Source organism: Bos javanicus, chromosome 7, assembly GCF_032452875.1.
Source record: "Bos javanicus breed banteng chromosome 7, ARS-OSU_banteng_1.0, whole genome shotgun sequence".
Classification (NCBI taxonomy): Eukaryota; Metazoa; Chordata; class Mammalia; order Artiodactyla; family Bovidae; genus Bos; species Bos javanicus.
Window position 1 is genome coordinate 25137125 of NC_083874.1, and position 22343 is coordinate 25159467.

The window sequence follows — 22343 nt, forward strand, 5'->3', positions numbered from 1 at the left end:
CACAGAACTATGTAAGTATTAAGTAGAAACCCATTTAACGGAGTTAAATGTTTAGAAAGTATGATTAAAACTGCTATAACCCAAGAGATACTTTATTTAGTTCTTTTAATTAAAATGAATTTGTTTGAAGGACAGCGCATGATGAATCCTCTATTGCTGTCTTTAAGTTCTTTTGATTTGAATAGACTGGTGTTGTGTCTACTTTTTATTATGCCTTATGAGAACACTGTAAGAAGGGATACTACCTTAAAACTCTTTGCCTGACTACATTGGGGGAAAAAAGGAAGGGGTTATGCCAATTCTCAGAGGATTTTGGCTGCCAAATAGTACATCTGGGCAATTTGGGCCAGAAAAAAAAATGTTTAAGTACAAAAATCTTAAAGTAAGTTTCTCTAGGCCTGACTAATCCAGACTTTGCTCTCTCGTACTGTTTCCTAAACCATACTTGGATGGCCAGTCCCAGTTTTCAGGGATGTTTGATTTTTAATTATGAAATGCTGACAGACGAATGGAGCGTCACATAAATATCATGAAAGCGGAGCCACAAAGGAAGACCTCAAAATCGGGTGAGCATCGAGGCAGGTCTACAGGTCCAGAGGGCAAGTGACCAGCCAGTCTGGATGCATCAGTTGTTCGAGTTTAATCATTAATCAAGAGTCCACACAGGAAACCAAGGATATGCCCCAAGACTCATTTACCCACCATGCCTGTTCCCCCTAAACACATTTCAGGGGCGCTAACTTGTCTCTGGCTGCAAACTCACGCAGAGTCCTGGCAGGGCTCAACCCGGAGCACACCTCCAGCACGGACTCCCCAGGACCGCGGCGCCTGCAAGCTGCTGAGGTCCCCCGCGGCAGCTCGAGCTCCCTCTTGGAGACGGAGGGCGCCTTTCAATCCGGAAACGCCCAGCCCCTCTGCGGGTTCCGCAGACTGACGCCGCTCCCGGTGGGGAGGTGGGGGTAGGAGGGCGATGGGGAGAGCTCGGCCTCCTCCTCGGATTGAGGTTGCAGCCAACTCCCGCGCGAGTCTATTCCTGCTTGACCGAGATTCCTTCAACTCCGGGCCTGGGTCCGGGTCCCTAAAGGAGGACCCGTTCTCATCCTCAACCTTGTGGCCTCTGCCCGGCGGGGAAGTTCAGCTGCGGGTCTAGCCAAGCCAGGCGCATTTAGAGACCCTCGTCCCTGGTCCGTGGCCCGCCGAAGGCGGAGGAGGAGAGAAGGGGCTGCCTCCTTTCCCAAATCCGGTCCCTAACCGCCCCCTCCCCCGTCGTCTGCTCGCTTTGTACAGGCAGTCAAAACAGAGCTAGTGGCCAATTGAGGGGGACGGGAAGCAAAGCCGACTAGCGCCTCGCCCCCTCCTCCCGGGCCCCCCGGCCCTCCCTCCCCTTTCCCACTTCTCTCCTCGCCCTAACCTCGCCCCCATCCCCCGCTCATTTCCTCTCGCACCCAAGCTCGCCAATCTCTCTTTCCAAGCCCCCTTTCCAAACCCTGACCTGCCTCTCCGGCTCGCCCCCCACTCCCTCTCCCCAATCTCAGTCCTCTCCCCTCCCTTCCCCCTTCCTTCCTCTTCCCCTCCCCCAGCCCCTGGCTCCCCTTGTTCCTCCCCACCCGGTCGCCCCCTTACTCTGTCTCCGCCCACTCTGCGCCAGCCCCTCGGTCAGGGCTGCGCCCCACGTGTGGACGGCGGCGCTCCAGCCCCCACTGACAGCCGCCGCCCGCCGGCCCGCCCAGCGCCCTGCCGGGCCTCAAAACCCCCGCGCCGCGCCCTCGCCCGCCGCATCTTCCCCGGCGTCCAGTCTCCCGCCCTCTCTCGCACCGGCGGCTCGCCCCGGCCCCGCGCACCTCCGCCCGGCTCTTTAGCCGCCGCCGGCGCGTCGCTGTCCCGGGGGACTCCGGGAGAGCCCCGAGAGGACCTTCCTCTTGTTTGTGGGGGCAACTTTTGTTTGCTTTCCGGCTTCTTTCTGGTGACTTTTGCAGCTTCCAAGATCTGTGCCCGGAGCGCACGGGAATCCGCAGAGTCGCTGCGTTCAGGCCTTTTTTTTTCCTTTTGAGGTCCGCTTTCTTTGTAACTTTACGCCGCGGCTGCTCGGGTTACTTTTGTAATTTCCCGCCCCCACCCGCTGGCGGTCCTGGAGTCGCTCGGGGCAGCGGCCCGGGGGATGCAACGTGGACCGCGCGGGGCTGCCGGCCGCTCTGCCGCCGCGCCTCGCCGCCCGCTGCGCTAGAACCCGCACCCCGCTGGCAGCCAGGGGGCCGGCGCTAGGTCCCGGGCTCCCGCTAGAGCAGGGAGCCCGAACACACGCGAGTCTCCGGGGCCGACGAAGGGCTTGTTAGACCTGACTTTTTTCGGGCCGCGCAGATTTTGTCTTTGAGCGCTCCCTCTCAGCGGACCAAGGTCCGCGCGCCCCTAGCGCGCGCGATGGGGAGACGGCGGCGGCTGTGTCCCCAGCCCTACTTCGTGTGGCTGGGCTGCGTGGCGCTTTGGGCGCAGTGCACGGCCGGCCAGCCCCAGCCCCCGCCGCCCAAGGCGCCCCGGCCCCAGCCGCCACCGCAACAGGTCCGGCCCGCAGCGGCGGGCTCTGAAGGCGCATTCGCGGTGTCCGAGTACCGGGAGGAGGGCATCGCGGCCGCTAGCCGCGTCCGCAGGCGAGGACAACAGGACGTGCTACGAGGGTAGGTGGACAGGCGACGCGGGGACGGGTGGAGGGGAACCTCGGCTTGGCAGCTTTCCATCCCACTCCCTCCCAGAACCTAGTTCTGTGGCTACAGCCGGGGCCCCCTTCCACCAGTAGACCCCGAAGAGCCCAAGAAGCGCCTCCTCCTCTTCCTCCTGCTGGCAAAAAAAAAAAAAAAAAAAAAAAAGCCCTCCCTCGGGGGTTTGTCGGCGGGTGAGTTGGAGGCCTCTGGGTGAGGATCGCTGAGCGCCTGCGGAGCCAGCTGTGCGGGAACAAGTCCCGAATGTCTGGCGGAAGGCGCGCCTGAGTCCGCCCCGCGCGGGGGCCGGTAGAGCCTGCCTGCTCCCCACCGTCGGGGGCGCAGCTCCGAGCCTTTTGTTTGAAGACGTGTGCGGGGCTTACTTACAGCTCCATCTAATCATCAGGCCCAGCGCTCCACCTTCTGACACGCCATCCTTGACACGTCGGGGCCAAAGTAACAGTCGATCAAGGAGGGATGGATTTGGGGACGAGGGCAAGGATTTTTGAAACGGAGTGTTCCCTTTGTTCTCTACATCCGGAGGCTAGAATGGTAGCAAATTATATGTTTCCCTTTCTTTTCGCTCTTTAAAAAAGAGCAGCAACAGAGGGTAGATGAAAGGCAGTGTTTAGACGTTTCTGATCCTTCCCCATTTCAGTGTCTAGCCCATTTACTTCCACGTCTGAGGCCCAAGCCCCAGGAGTTTGACGTGTAGTTTTGGTCGTCCTGAAAGCTTAGGAAAACCTCTAATGTATTACCACATCCCTCTCTTATGTGTGTGACTTCACTTGTCTCTCGCAGGCCCAACGTATGCGGATCCAGGTTCCACTCCTACTGCTGCCCCGGATGGAAGACGCTCCCTGGAGGAAACCAGTGCATTGTCCGTGAGTGCTAGGCTGGGATCGCAGCTTGGGGTTGCCCACTCGGCCCCATCCCAGGGCGGACCTTTTGCGTTCTGTGGTTTGGACACATAGTTGCGTTTCTAATCCGGTGGCCATAGTAATGATTAGGGGTGACCCTATTTGAATGGTGGGGAAGAAGCAGCCGGTTTGCATCAATTTAGACTTCACTTCTAGACTGTTGAAGGGCAATAATGATAAAGGTTTCAGAGATAACTTGAAAGTTTTATCTTTCTATGTCTATTAATACAAACTCAAGGGAGAGCACAGCAATTCCCCAGATAACCCCAAACCACTTTTTCCTGAAAGTTCTCAGATAAGACCACAAGGTGATTATGTAAACGATCTGCCTTTTGACTCAGCAGGAGGTTTAGACCTTCTGAAGATAAGGCTTTCTTAGGCCTTGGTACAAAACCACTTTATTATCTCTGGTTTCATCTCAGCAGCCACATAACATAGATAGGAAAGGAGCCTTCTCAGAGATTTGGCGTTGACCCAGGTTAACAGAAGTTTTAAAAGAGAGAACTCTTCCACATGGCTTGACTTTTAAGACATTTACATTTAGGATTTCCAGACCCCAGATCTCATAAAGTACAGTAGATTTCCAAAGTGTGAGCCTTAGAACTTCAGAAGTTTTGCGTGTCTGACCTTTGATGTTTTGATTATTTTATTCCGTTTCCAAAGTATGCAGCCAGTTCTCCACGTTTTAATTGGAGAAGTCATTAGTTAGCGACTTCGCTGTGGTGGACTATGGGATGTCTTATTTCACATGCCTGTGAAATTGTGAGTTAAAGTGTGACTGGCCTTTTCTTGTGTATTTATATAGCACAGCCACATTTGTCTTCTTGGGAGGAGAGCCAGGTATGGTAGACAGCACGTTTATTTAGAGCCAATCTTGACTTTAGATTGACCTTGATGTTTTCCAGGGAGAAGATAATGATGCCATATGAACAGAGAAAAAGGGCAAGCCACACTAACCAAGGGATAATAAGGATGTAGTGGCATCTCTGACTCTATAGTTATTGGTTTTGTGGTTCAGATAGACCCTTAATGTTATTTCTGTGCAGTTTTTTAAAAGGCATGACATCTTAAGTGTTGTGAATATTAGCTTCTTATTTTTTCTACCCTAAAAGTCTCACAATATCCAGTAATGAGGCAAAAATAGGAAGCAACAACTGTGTTCTTTAGGGTGATTCATAAATATATTAAATAAACCCTCTGATCATAAGCCTTTCCTTTTATTAAAAGGAATGGGAGGGTATTGGATTCTTTTCCCTCCAGCACAGAAGTCATATATGGGAGGCATTTGTGGAGGGTGCATTTACTTTTTCAGATCAGTAGGGCGTTACCATGCCTGCTTTAAACTTATGTGGCTCCTAGAATCCTGAAACAGCTCACGTCACTCACCACACACCTGCCACACTAGCGGGAGTGACTCAGGCACTGCGGAAAGTCTGACTCACTGAATGTAATGAATGTGGCTGCCATTATTGAGTTGGAGAGCAGCCGAGGAGAAAGGATTGGTTTATGGTACGTGTTGAAAATCTGTAAAGTCAGATTTTATTGGATCAGTGTGGAATGGGAATTCCAGAGAACAGAGCCTTCTAGAATATTTGCAGTAGGAAAAAAAAATATGTATGTGTATATATATATATATATATAGTGTCAGCTTTAAATACCTGAGTGTCAGCTTTAAATACTTTTGGTCTTTGAGTAACATTGTGCCCTCTAACTATATAGAAGATCAGCTTTGGAAATCTCAAAGTAACAGTGAATATTGTAGCCCTCATTTCTACAACTTAGGGTATTTGGATGCTTATGAAATACATTGGAATGTACAAGTACCATAACTCTATAAAAACATAACTTTGAAATGATGTTTTTATCTCCAGGAAACATTTATAGCACTTGTGTCAAGAGATACCTACAAAAATATTTATTAGCACATGTAAATGGTAATTCAAATACCCAAGACTAAAACAGTGTGCAAAAGAGAGGGAGAATGTAATGCACTTATATTCTCTTGGGTGGGTCTCATCTAAATTTTAGCATAATATTTTGCATTGAATTCAGTAGTTCAGTTATTTTGATATTGACAACTAAAGTATAGGGAGATAATAACTGAAAGTATATAGAGATAATAACTGAATTGAAAACAAAGTCAAAATTAGGAATTTTCACTCCATGAAATTCTGCCATCTGCAGCAATATGAATGGGCCTACAGAATACTATGCTTTGTGAAATGTCTGACATAAAAAGACAAATACTTTATGATGTCACTTCTATGTGGAATAGAAAAAATAATACAAATAAATGTATGTGCAAAATAAAAACAGACTCACAGATATAGAAAACATGGTTGGCTTCCCTGGTAACTCAGTGGTAAAAAAAAATCTGCCTGCAGTGCAGGAGATGCAGGTTCAATCCCTGAATAGGGAAGATCCCCTGAAGTAGGAAATGGCAACCCACTCCAGTATTCTTGCCTGTAAAATCCCATGAACAGCAGAGCCTGGCGGGCTACAGTCCATAGGGTCGCAAAGAGTTGGGCACTGATGCACGCACATATAGCACAGTGGTTACAAAGGGGAGATGAGGGGAAGGGGCAAATTAAGTGTATGGGATTAGCACATACGAACTATTATGTGTGAAATAAAAAACAAGGATATATTATACAGCAAAGGGAATTGTAGTCATTCTCTTGTAATAACATAATGGATAGTGGAGTATAATCTACAAAAATACTGAACCACTGTGCTATACGCCTGAAACTAGTATAATATTGGTAATCAATTAGATTTCAGTTGAAAAAAAGAATTTTCATCCCATGACTTTCTTATGATAACAAATTATTTATTATATTTATTGACTTTCCACCATTTAGCAGAAGAAAAGCTCCGAGGGGACTTACAAAAAGAGAATAAGTAAAACACAAATAGAAAAGGAGGACCAAAGATTAATTTCCTCATATATTTGTACATCAACATTTTTTCTTTATAGAAAAATATTAAAATGATCAACTCCTAGAATTGTAATCTGGTTGGCCTTGACCAGGCTTCATAAGAAGATATTAAAATAAAAATATATTTCTCAAACTACTGGAAACCTAATGCATTTTGAGTTGAGTCTGTGTTTTGTTGTTGTTGTTCTTAATTATGGCCTGTGAAAATCACTGAAGTACTTCCAAACTTCCAAATATTTGTTTCCAAAACGATGAAATGGACTTACTTTCCATTTGTTTTTTTTAAAAACCCTTGTTAGGACATGAAGCAATGGAAAAGTTTGCTTATTAATTTTTTGTTGTTGTTGTTGTGAAATTATGCTATGAAGAGCATGTTGATCAGTGGAAAAATATTGGGAAGGGGTTGGCCCAGAACCATACCGTTTGAGACCTGAAGAGACATCAGAACATTCCAGTATAATCCCTGTGTTTTATTTTACCAATGAGAGCACTAAACCCAGAGAAGCTGTGGGTTTTCTCCAAGCTTGCAGTGGGTCAGTGGCAGAGCGGGAGCTCAACCTCAGACCTGTTGCGTAGTACCATTCGTTTACTATCTACTTTTGACTTGAGTCTTCTCCCAGCATTACTGAAATCCCAACACCCAGGTCCTCTCTACATCCCTCTCTGGTATTTCTGGGCCTCATTTTTTTCCCCCCAATTGTGGTAGGGACAAATACTTAGATGAGATATACTATAGTTTGATATGAGTGTGAAGAGAAAGAGCCTAAGCATTCTGCTTTTCACGGGTTCACAGATGTATAGGGTAGACCTGCGGCCATGATAGGGATGTGTCTGAAGATGACCAGTCTCCAGTCCATCAGACCTTCTTTGGGTTTAGGACCCGGGAAGGGGCACTTGGTATATAACCTAAGCCTAAACTAAATATCTTTTGAGCAAACTCTGAGAGATAGTGAAGGATAGACTTGGTATATAACCTAAGCCTAAACCAAATGTCTTTTGAGCAAACTCGAGAGACATTGAAGGATAGGGAAGACTGGCATGCTGTAGTCCGTGGCATCACAAAGAGTCAGACACAACTTAGCAACTGAACAACAACAAAACTAAATGTCTCCTTGCTGAGAATGAGGGGGCTTTGAGATAAAACAGTATTTTACTAAACTTTTGTCATTGGAAAGTTATTGGTGATCAGAAAGTCCAGTATACTTTAAGAATAGTCAACTCCATAGCAGGAGCCATGTTCATGCCTAAAATCGTTTTTTATTTTTACACTGTGATCTATGATATCCTCATTGTACTAATGGAGATGCAGGCCGTATTATGTGGGTGTCAAAGGCAATTTGGAGAAGCAAAACAATTACCGAGTTAGTTTACTTCTATAAAGCACACCCTTTACATTATGTATTGAGGGGGTCTCATATCTCTTGGAAGATTGTGAGACTCCTTGCTAGCAGAAGATAGGAACACACATTTACATACATATGCACGACTAGTTTCAGGACATTCCCATGCTCTCCTCTTCCTGTCTTCATCCAGCCACTCATGGAGCATTAACGGAGCATTAAAACACTTGCCTAATGCTTTGCCGAGAGAGAATTCAGTTGTGGGTATAGAGATAAATCAGCTCCTAAATGAAACTGACTCTGTATGGGAGAGACTTCGCATCTGAAGGCTACTGATTTTGAGGATCTGTGGTATGTGCTGTGTCAGTGAGCCTAACATTCTTTGCTGTGATGACCCTCATACCTTCGAGGTCACAGCTGCAGGAGGCTTTGACTCTCCCTTCATCAAAATGTCTCAGCAGCTTTTCTGAGCAGCAGGAATAGGCTAGGTGGTGGAGGTAATACAGGAGAAGAACGGCTGGAGGAAGGAGAAAGAGAATTATTAAGGGGAACAAAGATTGATGATGGGGCAGGTCAGATACCAGCCGGGAAGGAATGTGTATGGAACCCCTGGGGCTTGGCCAAGTCGTTAGACCGTGGAGTCTCCAGCTCAGCCAATTTCACTTTCTCTGTCTCCTGTGAAGGTCCTTTACATAGTGGGCTGTGTTTTCTGAGGGTACACAGGACCTCTGGGTTTCCTTAACTCTCCTCGCTTCCTAGGATCAAGACTGTCTTCTCATGGTGAATTCTGAATATAAGCCCTCTGCCTTGAATGGAAAAGATGACCCATACTGATAAAGAGTTGAACAATTAAGATTATGGAAATTAAAATAGCTTCATTTATGTGCACTTTATCATAAGAATACTTAAGAGACTCATTCACTTGTCTACAATGGTTACTTTTGTTGCATATCTGCAATTAGGCATTATATATATCACGCATTTTTATATCTTAGTTTTTCAGCTTTATTGTTTTTAACTATAGCTTCCTTGGTTTTGTAGTCAGTGGTTTATTACCTTATTGTTCACACGCTTCCCTGTTGTGCTTTCCACAGCAATTTGTAGAAATAGTTGCGGAGATGGATTTTGTTCCCGTCCTAACATGTGTACTTGTTCCAGCGGCCAAATATCACCAACCTGTGGATCAAAATCAAGTACGTTTTTCATATGTGACTTTATTAACTGCATTATCTGTAAGTTATCTATTGAATAAATGGTAAATGTCCTTTTCAGTGAGGCTGTGGACCCATGATTATTTTCTGTGCTAACTAGGTCAGTACTAATCTTTGGAGTAAAAATCTTTGGTGGCTTAGCTGTTACCACCAACAACTAGGGGCTATTGGGGTGGTGATGAACAAAAACAATTTCGTACCGGTCCAGAAGATATGCGTTTACTGAGTAAAAGAGCCTGGATTTAGTGAGAAGTAATTCTTTGGAATAGCTGGAATGTACTGTGTTTTTACCAGTACTTATTATAGGTCCTAAGTGTTTGACTATATCATTGTATTTAATTAAGCCTCACATGAATACAATGAGATACTATTATTACCCTATTGTCAGAGAAGGAGATTGAGGCACACATAGTTTAACTCACCCAAAGTAAGACAGATTTGAATCCAGGCATTCTGATGCCCAAGTCTGTAGACTCAAATCCTCAGCTTTATTTATTGCCTTTGCTTAACTCCTGTGTCTCATATACTATTTCATGGGTTAACTAAAGGGGAAGGAGAAGAGCACTGAGATGATAACAGATACTCATTGTGTACTGAGCAGGTGTTCTACATACATTAACTTATTTTGCTTTACACAGACAACAACTCTGTAAGATCTCTGTAACAGTGGACTAAAATCTTGCTTTACATGACCTAAGGAGGAATTGTTGGGTCTTTAAGGTCCAAGATTAATCTTTTAGGACAGTATTTAAGGTAATGTTTTATAGCCAAGTAGAAGCAGTTATTATTTATGTAATTGCTCAGTAATTAATACATCTTTATCTGCCTCAAATTAATATGAAGTTGTTACATTTTTAACAGTTCTTTCTATAAATTTTTCCTAAGTAATAGATAATCTGTCTGATTGAGGAATATAAGATTGAAGATTCATACAACAGATGTCATTGTCTCATGATGAAACTTCTGATTAACACTCTAGTTTCATTTTCTTTTAAAATATCATGTAATTGTCTAAACCTTTCAAAACCCAGAATTATGGGTTTTGAAGGGAATTATGTAGAATTCCTCAAGACTTTCTTGACCACCCTGAATACCATTTCCTCCACTACTTTCCTGTCCTTCCCTCTGACTGCCTAGAAGATACCATTCCTCATATCTTCATTATTCTCTTCTCTTAGTTTTCTCAAATACACCCTCAGCAAAACGCCCAATCCTGGAGAAACGTTTTTACAATTCAGTTTTTTAATTCCTCCAGAGGGACAGCTGAAGAATCATTGGTTGACCTTCAGTTTGCGGTATACAATTTAATAGGAGAATCCCTGAGTCATTTGGCATTGAGTAATACTGACTGCTTTTCCATCAGAAACTTTTTTCTCCTCTCTAGTCCTTATGGTGCTCCAACTTCGCAAAGCATTTAGCACCATTAATCACTATCTTCTTGAAATGCTCTCTTTTCTTGATCATTCTTAGTGTCCTTTCTGTATCCCCTTTTTTAGCTTTATATTCACAGTTAAGTATTCCCAAAAGTTCTGTCCTTCCTAGGTGAACTCATTTACATATATGTCTTTGACTACTACTAACATGGGCCTTCCCAGTGGTTCAGTGGTAATCCACCTGCCCATGCAGGAGATGCAAGAGACAGGTTCGCTTCTTGGGTGAGGAAGATACCTGGAGAAGGAAATGGCAACCCACTCCATTATTCTTGCCTGGAGAATCCTCATGGACAGAGGAGCCTGGCAGGTCCTCTGTCCACGGGGTCACAAAGAGTCGTACACGACTGAGTGACTGGGCAAGCACTAACCAGTATGTTGCTAACTCATAACGATTATCTCTAGAGTAGATGCGTCCACTGGGCTTCATATTCACGTGTCCCATTTCCTACTGGACATCTCCACTTGAATGAGTAGTAGGCATCCAAAACTGTGGCCTGAGACTCTTGATCCATGGCTGACAACAGTCTGTTTCTTCCACAGTTGCCATGGTCCCAGCAAATAGCACTGAACTCAATGCCTTGCTATCATGATGGGCTTGGTATTCACTGTCACGGAGCTTACATTCCTGTAGAGAGACAGACAAAACACAAGTGAAGAAACCCCACAGTGTCATTAGAGATTGTGGTTAGTTCTTGGAAGGAAACTTGGCTGTGAAGAACAGCCTGGAACCAAGGAAGAATATAGACACAAGAGATAGACAAGATCGTGCTGATGTGACATGACATTGAAGCTGAGTTCAGAAGGACTAGGATGAACCAGGGAGGGATCCTCACAGGGAGAGGAAGGAGCATATCAAAACATCTTTCCTCCACTTGAGAAACCAAAAGTTTCATGTGATGACAAAGAGGCAGGTTGGGAAAAGAAGATCTTAGAGAAGCAGGCAAATCCAGATAGATAATACATGGCCACCTCAGTCATGGAAGGATTTGCGTTCTATCCCAAATGTGACATTAAAAGGGTTTAAATAAGACAGGGAAGCAGTGCTATTTGTATTATTACAAGATGACTGTAGTTGCTTTGCTGAGAAGGAATTTGAAAAGGGCAAGAGTAGAAGCTAGGGAACTCATCAGGAGGTGACTGCAACAATCCAAGTAAGAGATGAGGGTAGCTGAACCACACAATATCAGTGGTGACAGAAAGGAGAAGGATTTGACATATATTTTCCAGTGGAACCTACAGACCTTGTTAAAAGACTTGATTTGAGAGAAAGAGAAGCAACTGCTTAAGCACTGGATGGATGGCAGTGCCCGGCACTCAGCCACGGCATTCTGAATGGATACTTGAGTGCCTCCTGCACCCTAGAACTTACACTTCCAGTCACCTTAGATTTCCTTCCTTTAACATTAAAAGTGTAACAGATTTTAAATACATACTAAATAACATGTTGTCACAGATATGCTCATCTGTGTACTTACAAATAAATAAATGCATGCTTGGGTCATAACATTTACTTCCGTAGAGTACACTTGTCATTAATTGGGCATTTATTATAGTTTTATAACTCTCACAGATACTATAGTTTTGGTGATTGATAATTTTATGTGTTTTGTTCTTTGCAGTTCAGCAGTGCAGTGTTAGGTGCATGAATGGTGGGACCTGTGCGGATGACCATTGCCAGTGCCAGAAGGGATATATTGGAACTTACTGTGGACAACGTAAGCAACATTAGAATAAACTCAATTTATTTGAATAATTTGATTGAGTGGGCATTTCATACCAAGTCATAATTAAGGTCTTGTAAAGTGTGTGATCCTTTAAAAAATAGTTTTATGTAGAAAAGACATACCTTATAGCTAAATAGATAATTTTTTCCAGCTCCTAAAAAATTTTTGTTTTAGAGTATTGATGTTATTGAGTACCACTAGGGCTTTATCAAATTTGACATATATTACAATTAAATATTTAGCTGATTTTCATTTATCTAGTTCCATAAAACATGGATGCCTTTCTGAAAAAATGGTAGTGTTTGCTGTGATCTCTCTTTGTCTCTTTAGGATATCCCAAATTTAACCCTGGAGAGCCAAGCTTATAAATTGTCCTTTGCTCAATTATATTTTATTACTCAAATCTATTGTAATACTACAGTAAAGGGCTATGAAATGATTTTTCGATGAATAGGGGAGTTCAGAGACAGAGGTGTCAGTCAGGCCTTATAAACCAAGGAAAGAAATTTGGACAATACTCTAAATATTATGTGATGCTATTGGTACAGTTTAAGCAGTAGAGTGAGACGACCTGATTAACATTTAAAAAGAACCACTTTGGCTGCTGTATTGAAACTGGATTGTAGAAAGGGAAAGAAAAAAAATAAAAAGGGCCAGTTAGAAGGCTAGACCAGTGATTCTGGTAGATGCTGCTGCTGCTGCTGCTGCTGCTGCTGCGTCACTTCAGTCGTGTCTGACTCTGTGCAACCCCATAGACAGCAGCCCACCAGGCTCCGCCGTCCTTGGGATTCTCCAGACAAGAACACTGGAGTGGGTTGCCATTTCCTTCTCCAATGCATGAAAGTGAAAAGTGAAAGTGAAGTCACTCATTCATGTCCTACTCTTATCGACCCCATGGACTGCAGCCCACCAAGCTTCTCTGTCCATGGGATTCTCCAGGCAAGAACACTGGAGTGGGATGCAATTTCCTTCTCCATCTGGTATATGATGCTGTAGTAACTCAGGATGTGATTTTTGCTTAGACTGAGCTTTCACTGAAGGTGGAATATATGGAAGGAGGTGTGTACTGATGGAATGGGTGTGATGCATGAGACTAAAAGGAAAACCAGAGATCCATAATGACGACTGGAAGACTTGAGTTGAGCTCTGGGCTGAATGGTGATGCCATTTTCTGATACACAAAAGACTGAGTGGGGATTAGGTGGGATGGGGGTCGGGTGGGGCTCAGAGCGTGGGATGTCAAGAGTTTTTGTTTTGGATTTGATGAAGAAGTCTGTTAGACTTCTAAGTGAAAAGATCTATGAGCTCAGCCCTTAGGAGAGAAGTCAGAGATAGACATATGAGTTTGGGAGCATATAGATTGAATTTTGATACGGCTAACATTTTCATTGTGGGCCTGGACAAAGAACACTAGGAAGTTGGTGCAGGTAGAGAAGAGAAGTGGGCTGAAGCTGGAACCATGATTGTTGCTCAGCATTTTGAGGTGGAGACGAGGAAGGAGAAACCAGCAAAGAGTGAGAAAGAGTAGGTAGTGAGACAGGAGGAAAACTGGGAGAGCATGATACCCTGGAAGACAAAGGAAAAAGGTAGCACCAGGAGTAGAGATTTATATTGTCTTGTGTGGAAACAACAGACTTTTCTTTCTTTTTTTAACATTTTGACCCAGATTCTGGGAAAGATTGAGAGTAGGAAGAGAAAGGGGCAATAGGAATAGATGGTTGGATGGCATCACTGACTCAGTGGACATTAATTTGAGCAAACTCCAGGAGATGGTGAAGGATAGGGGAGCCTGGTGTGCCACAGTTCATGGGGTCGCAAAGAGTTGAACATAACTGAGAGACTGAACAAATCTGGTTTAGCATCTTTTTTATATCCGATATGTTTGTGTAGTAGGAAGTAATGATAATTTCAGATTTGACTTAGGCCACACTGTCTGTACCTATGTTGAGTGGTACAGGAGTCTGTCTGATAAAAACAGACACTTGTCATATTTCTGAGCGCAGAGTAGGTGCTCAGTAAATATTTACTGAATAGAAATATTCAAACTTCAGCAGTCATGATCAGGGTTCTATTACCGAGCGCAGAGTGGGTACTCATTAAATATTCATTGAATAAAAATATTCAAGTTTCAGCAGTCATGATCAGGGTTCTGTTTCACAGTCTGACCATCTTGAAATAGGGCTTGCTTCTCCCTTTTCCTCAGATCATGGTAGGCAGTTCATACTTCTTTCCATAGTCTTTTTTTTCTCCCCTGCCTTTTGCTTTGTCCCACACTAGGTGTAAGTACTTTTCTCTCTTCCTGTGTGGTCAGCATTCTTTCCATGGTGGAAATTTAGGCTTATACAAGTTTATTTTCAACTCCAGTTGAGAGGTACATTTGTTTCTGTCTTGTTTTGTTACCAAAACATTACTTTATAAAGTAACTTTCATCATAATTCATTCAAAAGAAGGAAATTGCTTCTTTTATCCCCTTTTGGTCCACTTTTATCTGTATTGTCTGCTTCTCTTCTTTGGCTGTTGCTCTTCAGTGTAAACTTTGGTTGCTATAGAGCACGTCATGTTTTCCATACAGATCCTTTTCCGTATAAAAAGGAAGGGGAATTAAGATTGTAGAACACCTTAATGCATAGCCACTGTGCATTTTGCTTTTCTACACCATTTTATTTTATCTTCAAACTATTAGCTCTACTTTACAGGCAGGGAAGCTGAGAATTGAAAGATGATGTGATTGAGATGTGCTAAACACAGCAGAGCTCCTTTATCTATTCATTCATTGTGTTGTTCCACCTCCCAAAAAAAGTGGGAAGAAGGCTGCAAGATTTTGACATATTGCAGGAGATTTTGAGAATCTGCAGTATATCAAGTACTATAGCAAATGAAGGAATACAAAGACACCCTCCCTGCAGTCACTCTGCTGGAAGCACGCTCTCTCATGTGAGAGCAGGAATAGAAGCAATGGCTGTATTCGCTTGTCTGCTTGTTCAGAGAAGCTCTTGGTATTTTCTTCAATTACTGAAGATGCCGAGGACCTTTTGTTTAAAGGTTATACCTGCTGATATTTGCTGTGTTAAAAATTAAAATTGAGAAATTTAAAAAAATTATTTCAAGTAACAGAAAGCCGTGTTACCTGTTAACATAATTTTTATGAATAATAACTATGTTTTCCACACCAATAGAAAAAATTCGTGAGAAGAGAGGCATTGTTAGTCTGACCTGTGTAGGTGAGCCTGGTATTTACCTGTACTGAGCGAGCTCTCTGAGGACATGCTCCAGGCTTATCCAGCCCTCTTCTCCACCTGGAGAAGCATTTGGAAGCTCTGTCTTGGAAAACCCTGAGAGAAGCCCTCCTTTGCCTCCCCAGGGATAGATCCTGACGGTCAGTCATGGATGTGTTTTCCCATTCATGTCTTAAGGGCTAGCATTTGTTTAACGAGGGAGCATGTCTGGGACAGTGACATTTATTTACATCTCTTACACCTTGATAGTATTTAAAGAAAATTCCTTTCCTTTTGATTAATTACATTAGGTAAGTGTTACTCATTTGCAGTATATCTTTAGAAATCAAAATATTCAAATACTTACAGTTGTTTCTGTGAACTTGTACCCTGTGGAGAGTTTTCTCCCTGTCTCTGTTCTCTAGTCTGCAATCTTCTTTCATATTTTAATCACCTTTTACCTATGAAAATAGATTGTAGCGTTCATAGAACTGAAATAGAGGATTAAATCATTGTATTCTAACTGTGTAATCAGAGTCAGCCAATTCTTGTGATTCTGATTTATAGAAAAAAAAAAAAAACTTACCGAATGATTGCATAACAAGGTGATTTATGTGAATTGTGGAGGTTTTAGTCTCAATATACAATGAAATATATGTATTTAAATGCATGATGCGACATGTTTTGGAGGTACGATCCTCTTGACTACATATCTACACGCCTACATTATACTTGGACTTTTACTGTATAATGAGCTTCTTGCTGTGTTTGTGCGCAGCTGTCTGTGAAAATGGATGTCAGAATGGTGGACGTTGTATCGGACCTAACCGCTGTGCCTGTGTTTATGGATTCACTGGCCCACAGTGTGAAAGAGGTAAGAAGAGAAAAAAGAACCTCCCTTTGGAGCAGTCTGCTGCTGCTGCTGCTAAGTCGCATCAGTTGTGTCTATCTTATTGTACATATGTGTAATGTTTTTATTACCCAATGAAAATTCTTCTAATGAAACAATATTTTCATTCTTTGATTATGTTGTAACTTGCATAGTCAGATTTTGTGATGTAGCTAATAGCAGCTGAAGTAGCTCAGTTTTTTCCACCAGAGCAACCTCAGTTTAGAAGGCCAACTCTGGTGCTATGGCTGTGGGGTAATTCTGAGTGAGTGACTGGATGGCAAATTCTACTAATTTGGAGTTAATTCAAATTAGGAGTCACTGTTGGGAGCACTGCCTCTGTTAAAAAAAGATGTAAAGATGTAATATGTTCTTGGTTGCAAGACCAGCAAAAACCTGAAGTAAATGAACCTAACCAACAAGGAAATGTATTACTTTGCGTAACAAAGTGTCCGGAGTCAGTGGGCTTCAGGTAGGACGTGATCAAGGCTTTCATTCAGTTGTTCTACTTCTCCTGACCCTGCTTTCCTTTGTGTGTTGGTTTTGCCCCACCCACCAATTCTGTATGGTTGTAAAATGACTGTCAGCTGTAACTAATGCAACGTGCTGTCTTGTTCACATCTAGAGAGAGAAAACTTCTCCTCTAACTATGGGCCAGTAAAAGCCTTCAGAGTTATTTCATAATGCGGATCAGCTTAATCTTGAGTTTTTGAACCAATCCCTGATAAGAGGAATGGTATTAATATGTTCCATGTAAACTTATCAGGACATATGTTTGGAGCAGGAGATGATGAAAGCTTCCCAGAGTCACCTGAAAGGGGGAGTTTAGTCTCAACCTAGTGGAAGTTGTGGTGGGCAGGAGAAAAGGGGTAGAGGAATGGGCGCTGGGTGGGTTTCCATCTTTGTCTACCTTATTTGTGTACACTGTTGGTCAAGCCCATTTGAAACCAGTTTATCATAATTTAAATAGCAGCAAAGCTTGTGACCTGTAGAGTACTGAAAATCCCCAGTGTTGATGCAATAAGTGAACTATTAGTAATGTTCATGTATTGCAAAAGGGCATATCAAAGAAGATGAATTTTATAAAATGTGATAAACAACTATTTACCACTGAACCATAAAAGTAAAATAAGCTTAAACTAAAATCAGCATTACATAATCTTTCATAATTACATATATGTTCAATTTACTTTTCCAGGATTTGTCATAGCATCTAAAGTTGTATAGTGCTTTCTCTGTTGTGAAACTTTGAGTATATGAAGTTATGTCATTGAAATGTTACAGATAAATAGTGGTGATGGTTTATGTATGTACAGAGGCTCTGAATTGCAAAGAAACCTTATGTTTTTCAAATTATATCCATTACACTGACAAAACTTAATCCCGGCATTCAGGTTAAAGCTCAAGAAGCAGCTGAGAAATTAGAATTATATGGTAAAGTTTGAAAAGTAAGATGTATGCAGCCTTTTAACATACACTTGTATGTATATGTACATTAAGATATTTATATTATTTCTGGGGTAATTGAGATTTCTTGGGACCGAAGTACATTCCACAGATGACAGAGTTTATAGTTATACTTAGGAGAAATTTAAATGTCTTCACCAGATGCTTTTATTTGGGGAAGAAAAATTAATTATGAAATGTTAGCATAAAGTGATAAGTTGTTGAGAATGGAATAAAACAAATTTCTGAGATGATGTTTATTTAAACACCATAGAATGGAAAAATAGTAAAATTTAAAATTTAAAACATAGTTATAATTGGTGGAGATCATGTTCGTTTTTCTGGAGATCATGTAAACTTTTCAGTACTTTCATCCTAAAGCAGATTTCAAATTCAATTCCTAATTGACAAAGGAATTGGGTAGTTTTTTTGACAAAGAGGCTTCCAGGCATTACATCATTATTCTGTCTGCAACAGTTATTCATTCATTAGGTTTGTTTGTCCTTACTAAATTTATGGAAACTTAATAAAGACATTAAAATATATTTTACATGTACAGTAGCGTGTTTTCAGAAGAACTCCAAAATTAAGTAACGAACTGGCCTGAAATATTTCTTTTTTAACGTGGGTTTGCTTCTTAAAAATCTTTTTACGTATTCACCTTCAGATGAAAATTCTAAAACTTCATTTCTTCCAGAGAAGGAATTAGCAATTTCCAACCTGAGATTGCAACTGTGAACTTTAATGTTCTTAAAATATATTTTTAATTGAATATTTAATGTGTGATAGCTAATTCCACTGAGAGTGGAGTTCATAGTTTTTCTCAAGAAACACTGAATAGCTACAAAAAGAAGAACTTAGCTATGTTGAGGTTAGTGAATAGCCCTGTGTGCCCAGTTCGCATTTAAGATTCATATTGTCTTTTTCAATTTGCGTGCGTGTGAAGTTGCTTCAGTCGTGTCCGACTCTTTGTGACCCTATGGACTGCAGCCTGCCAGGCTCCTCTGTCCATGAGATTCTCCAGGCAAGAATACTGGAGTGGGTCGCCATGCCCTTCTTCAGGGGATCTTCCCAGCCCAGGGATCAAACCAGCGTCTCTAATGTCTCCTGCATTGGTAGGTGGGTTCTTTACCACTAGCGCCACCTGGGAAGCCCTATTTTTCAATTACTAAATTTAAAAACATATGTTCTTTGTTCTCCTAAAAAAAAGACTTTTTGTAAAATTAGAGATACTTGTCTTCTTAGTGCAGAACACATAATTTCCCTTTAAATTGGTCTCTTGGGATCCAGTAGTATGATAAACCTGACAATTTTTCCAGTTATCTGGGCTTCTGGCAGACTGGTTTCCTGCCTGGAGATAGAGACTGGGTGGTGTTAATGACTGGCATGATTGTAGTGTTTAACCTGAATCTTGGTGCTGTGTAAGCTGAACCTCTTTGGAGTTTTCTCCTCACTCTTGCTGATACGTACAATGACCTTTTATACTTAGCATTAAAGAAAGAGTTCTTGTGGTCTCAAGCTGATTATAAAATGCAGATTATAAAATGGCTTAGCTGTGTCCAAGGCACATGAAGATACTTAATTCTTTTTGCTTCTCTCTTCAAACAGATGGCATTTGAAAAAAGATAAATATTGTACTTAATGTACACTTGAGAACATGTAGAAATTGAATCATTATTATATATCAAGACTCAGTGTTTTTTCTCTTAACGCTTAAAATGTATTTTATTATTTGTTGGTAGAAACTTGGAGGGGGCAGGCAGGCAAGAAACAAATATACCTGAATGATTTCTAGACTAGAAACAGTGATTACTTGATAATAAATGTGGCCTGCTCAAGGTCCCTGTTTCAGCTTCTTTACCTTGAATGATTGTTGAAATCATGTTTTGTAATTGAATTTTCCTTGAAGTTTATATAAGGACCATCTGTTAGAAATATATCAGAGACCCTTTCAAATTATGGGTCTCTGATATATTATAAATTACTGCTACAAATTATTTTTTTAGCATGTAAATATGAACTCCTTTTGAAAAGTGTGTAAATTTGGTAACATTTCAAATATCCTTATGCTTAGTGACATTTCCTTTAAAATGTACGTCTTTCAGTAAGTGATGCCTTAAAGAGAAGGATTGGAAATTTACTTTTTAACCTTTTGACATTTTAAAGAAAAATTCCTTTTGTTAATCTTAATCTGCATTGGAAGAAAAAGTGAGATCAAGTTGCAAATGTTTAAGTTTACAAAATCTAAACTTTCACATCTTTATGGAAAATGTAAAATAGATGGATTTTACCTTCAGGGTAACTGTCATAAAATCATCCAGTTAACGCATGAATTTAGTGTCTAAAAGCATGTCCAGGAGGAGTCAACTCCACTTCTTCTCTAATGCTTCTGGTTACAGGGTGCTCACTCCCCCCCTCCATCATGAAACAGTACTTCATTGTCAGGGTCCTGATTGTTCATTATTATGCTCCTGTTTAAGTGGACATTTGACAGACATACAGTGCATCTCTTACTGCCTCATTCAGGAGGAATGTGATGATGGTGACTTCCCTAAAGGCATCAATTATAATTTAATGCCCAGTATTGTGTGATGACACCTTGAGGTCTATTATAACCTCTTGAATTATTCTGTATATTTTTGGTCATCCACCCATATTTCAGTTGGTAAAGTAATTGTGACTGTTATTAAACCCACTCAGACCTTATCCACATTCTCCAAGAACAGCAGTGGAGATTTCAAATTAGGGTTTTCCAGAATTCTAGGGATTCTGTAGAGCAGACTCAAATTTGTTCAGAAATAATTTATCAATGTTTATTCCATGGTCTTGGAATTTAAGTATAGTGAAAAAGGTGGAATTCTCTTTGGAATTAAATATGCAGTGGACTTGATGTTTTAAAGAAACATATAGGCGGTATTTTTAGAAAAAATTCCTCCCATGGTTTCGTTCTTATCTAAAGGTGACGTGTGTTTATTATAAGATAATTTAGAAAATAAAACAAGGAGAAATAAGAAACACAGTTATTCATGATTTCTCCCAGAATTAGTTACTTTTAAGATTCGGGTTATACTTTGAGTCCTTTATTCTACTTCACATATATTGCATACAAAGAGTGGGAGCTTTCCATTCTTACTGGAATCGACTATAAGAATATTTCATGTTCTATAACATGAAATGTGCTTATATCCTGCTTCTCCTTTCAGGTTACGAACTGCAGTATTTTATATATGAATTGTAATAGTTACACTGCATGTTGTAATAATGAGGCTAGGTTTCTACATTCTAAACAAGCATATGATATTTGTAAAGTTATTTTCTCTATCTCATTGGAGAAGGAAATGGCAACCATTCCAGTGTTCTTGCCTGGAGAATCTCAGATGAGGATATTTTGCCTACTTCAAACTTCTGGTAGCATTGGGATATTAGAATGGAAGGAGGATCTCAAACAATTTGATTTCAGACCTTAAACTCAGTTGTGGTGATATATTTTCTTACTGTAGTTATATTTCTTATTAATTAATGTTTAACATTTAAGGTCATTTTCAGGCTTTCTTTTCATTTTGTTGGTTGGTTGGTTTGTATGTTAGCAAAGCTGCAATAAAAATCTATGTAGGTAAGTATTTATCTTTGATTTTGGTCTTAGAATATATTCTAGAAATGTAATTGCTGGGTCATTGAATATTTATTCCTTATGTTTAAAAAGTCTTCCCCATTTCCAGATCTTACAGTATTTTCCTAGTGCTTTTGGAATTTTTCCCTCTTTTAACTACAAGTTAGAATATACAGGAAGGTAACTAAATTTATTTGTAAATGTTTAGCACATATTGAGTATTTATTAAATATTAGGCAAAGTACTTGAAGCTCAAGTTACAAATACAAATAATACATATTCCCTGTTATGAGGAGCAAATTATCTATTTAAAGAATAAGCCTAATCATTTATTTAAATATTAAAGTAAAATGTGACATAGAAAATACTATAATAGGAGTAAGAACAAATTTATGTGAGAGAGCTCAGAAATGGTTTCTGATTAAAGGAGAATTACAGAAGTCTTCTTGCAGTTAATCTGAATGAAAAAAACCCATTATAATGGGAATAAAACAGTATCAGACTAATGCTCATGTTGATATTATACTATATAGCATGATAGAATCGCATGCTAACTAACGTATTTAAACTCCGTAATTAATACCAGTTATCACAGTTACTGAACTGATGTTGTTGTATAGAAATAAGAGGTCTCCCTCTTTCTTAGGCTCAGAGGATTTAGTGAGAATGAAATTGCAAGGAATAGAGGGAGAACATTACCAACTGCAGATGTCAAACTCACATGCTGCTGTACTCACACACTCACACACACACACACACACACACACACAGTTCTGCACTCCTGAACGTTTTATAACCTTGCACTCACTAAGCTAAACGTAACCTTACATGGGCATCAGAGAAATACCAGAAGATCTGTGGGAACTTTAACTTTTTGGCAGTAGCTCAGATGACATCCTTATCTTGAATGCCACTAAGAACAC

At 41.2% G+C, this 22343-nt stretch overlaps 1 protein-coding gene across 2 annotated transcripts in view; it reads left to right on the forward strand.

Moving 5' to 3' along the window:
* The first annotated feature begins 1841 nt into the window (after positions 1–1841).
* The window catches only part of FBN2 (fibrillin 2), a 222825-nt gene continuing 202323 nt past the window's right edge, over positions 1842–22343 (forward strand). For both annotated transcript variants that reach the window (XM_061422898.1, XM_061422899.1), the window contains exons 1-5: positions 1842–2672; positions 3495–3577; positions 8987–9085; positions 12156–12251; positions 16254–16349. In XM_061422898.1, the coding sequence (XP_061278882.1) occupies positions 2419–2672; positions 3495–3577; positions 8987–9085; positions 12156–12251; positions 16254–16349 (628 nt within the window). In that variant the 5' untranslated portion in view covers positions 1842–2418. The remainder of the gene's footprint in view (positions 2673–3494; positions 3578–8986; positions 9086–12155; positions 12252–16253; positions 16350–22343) is intronic.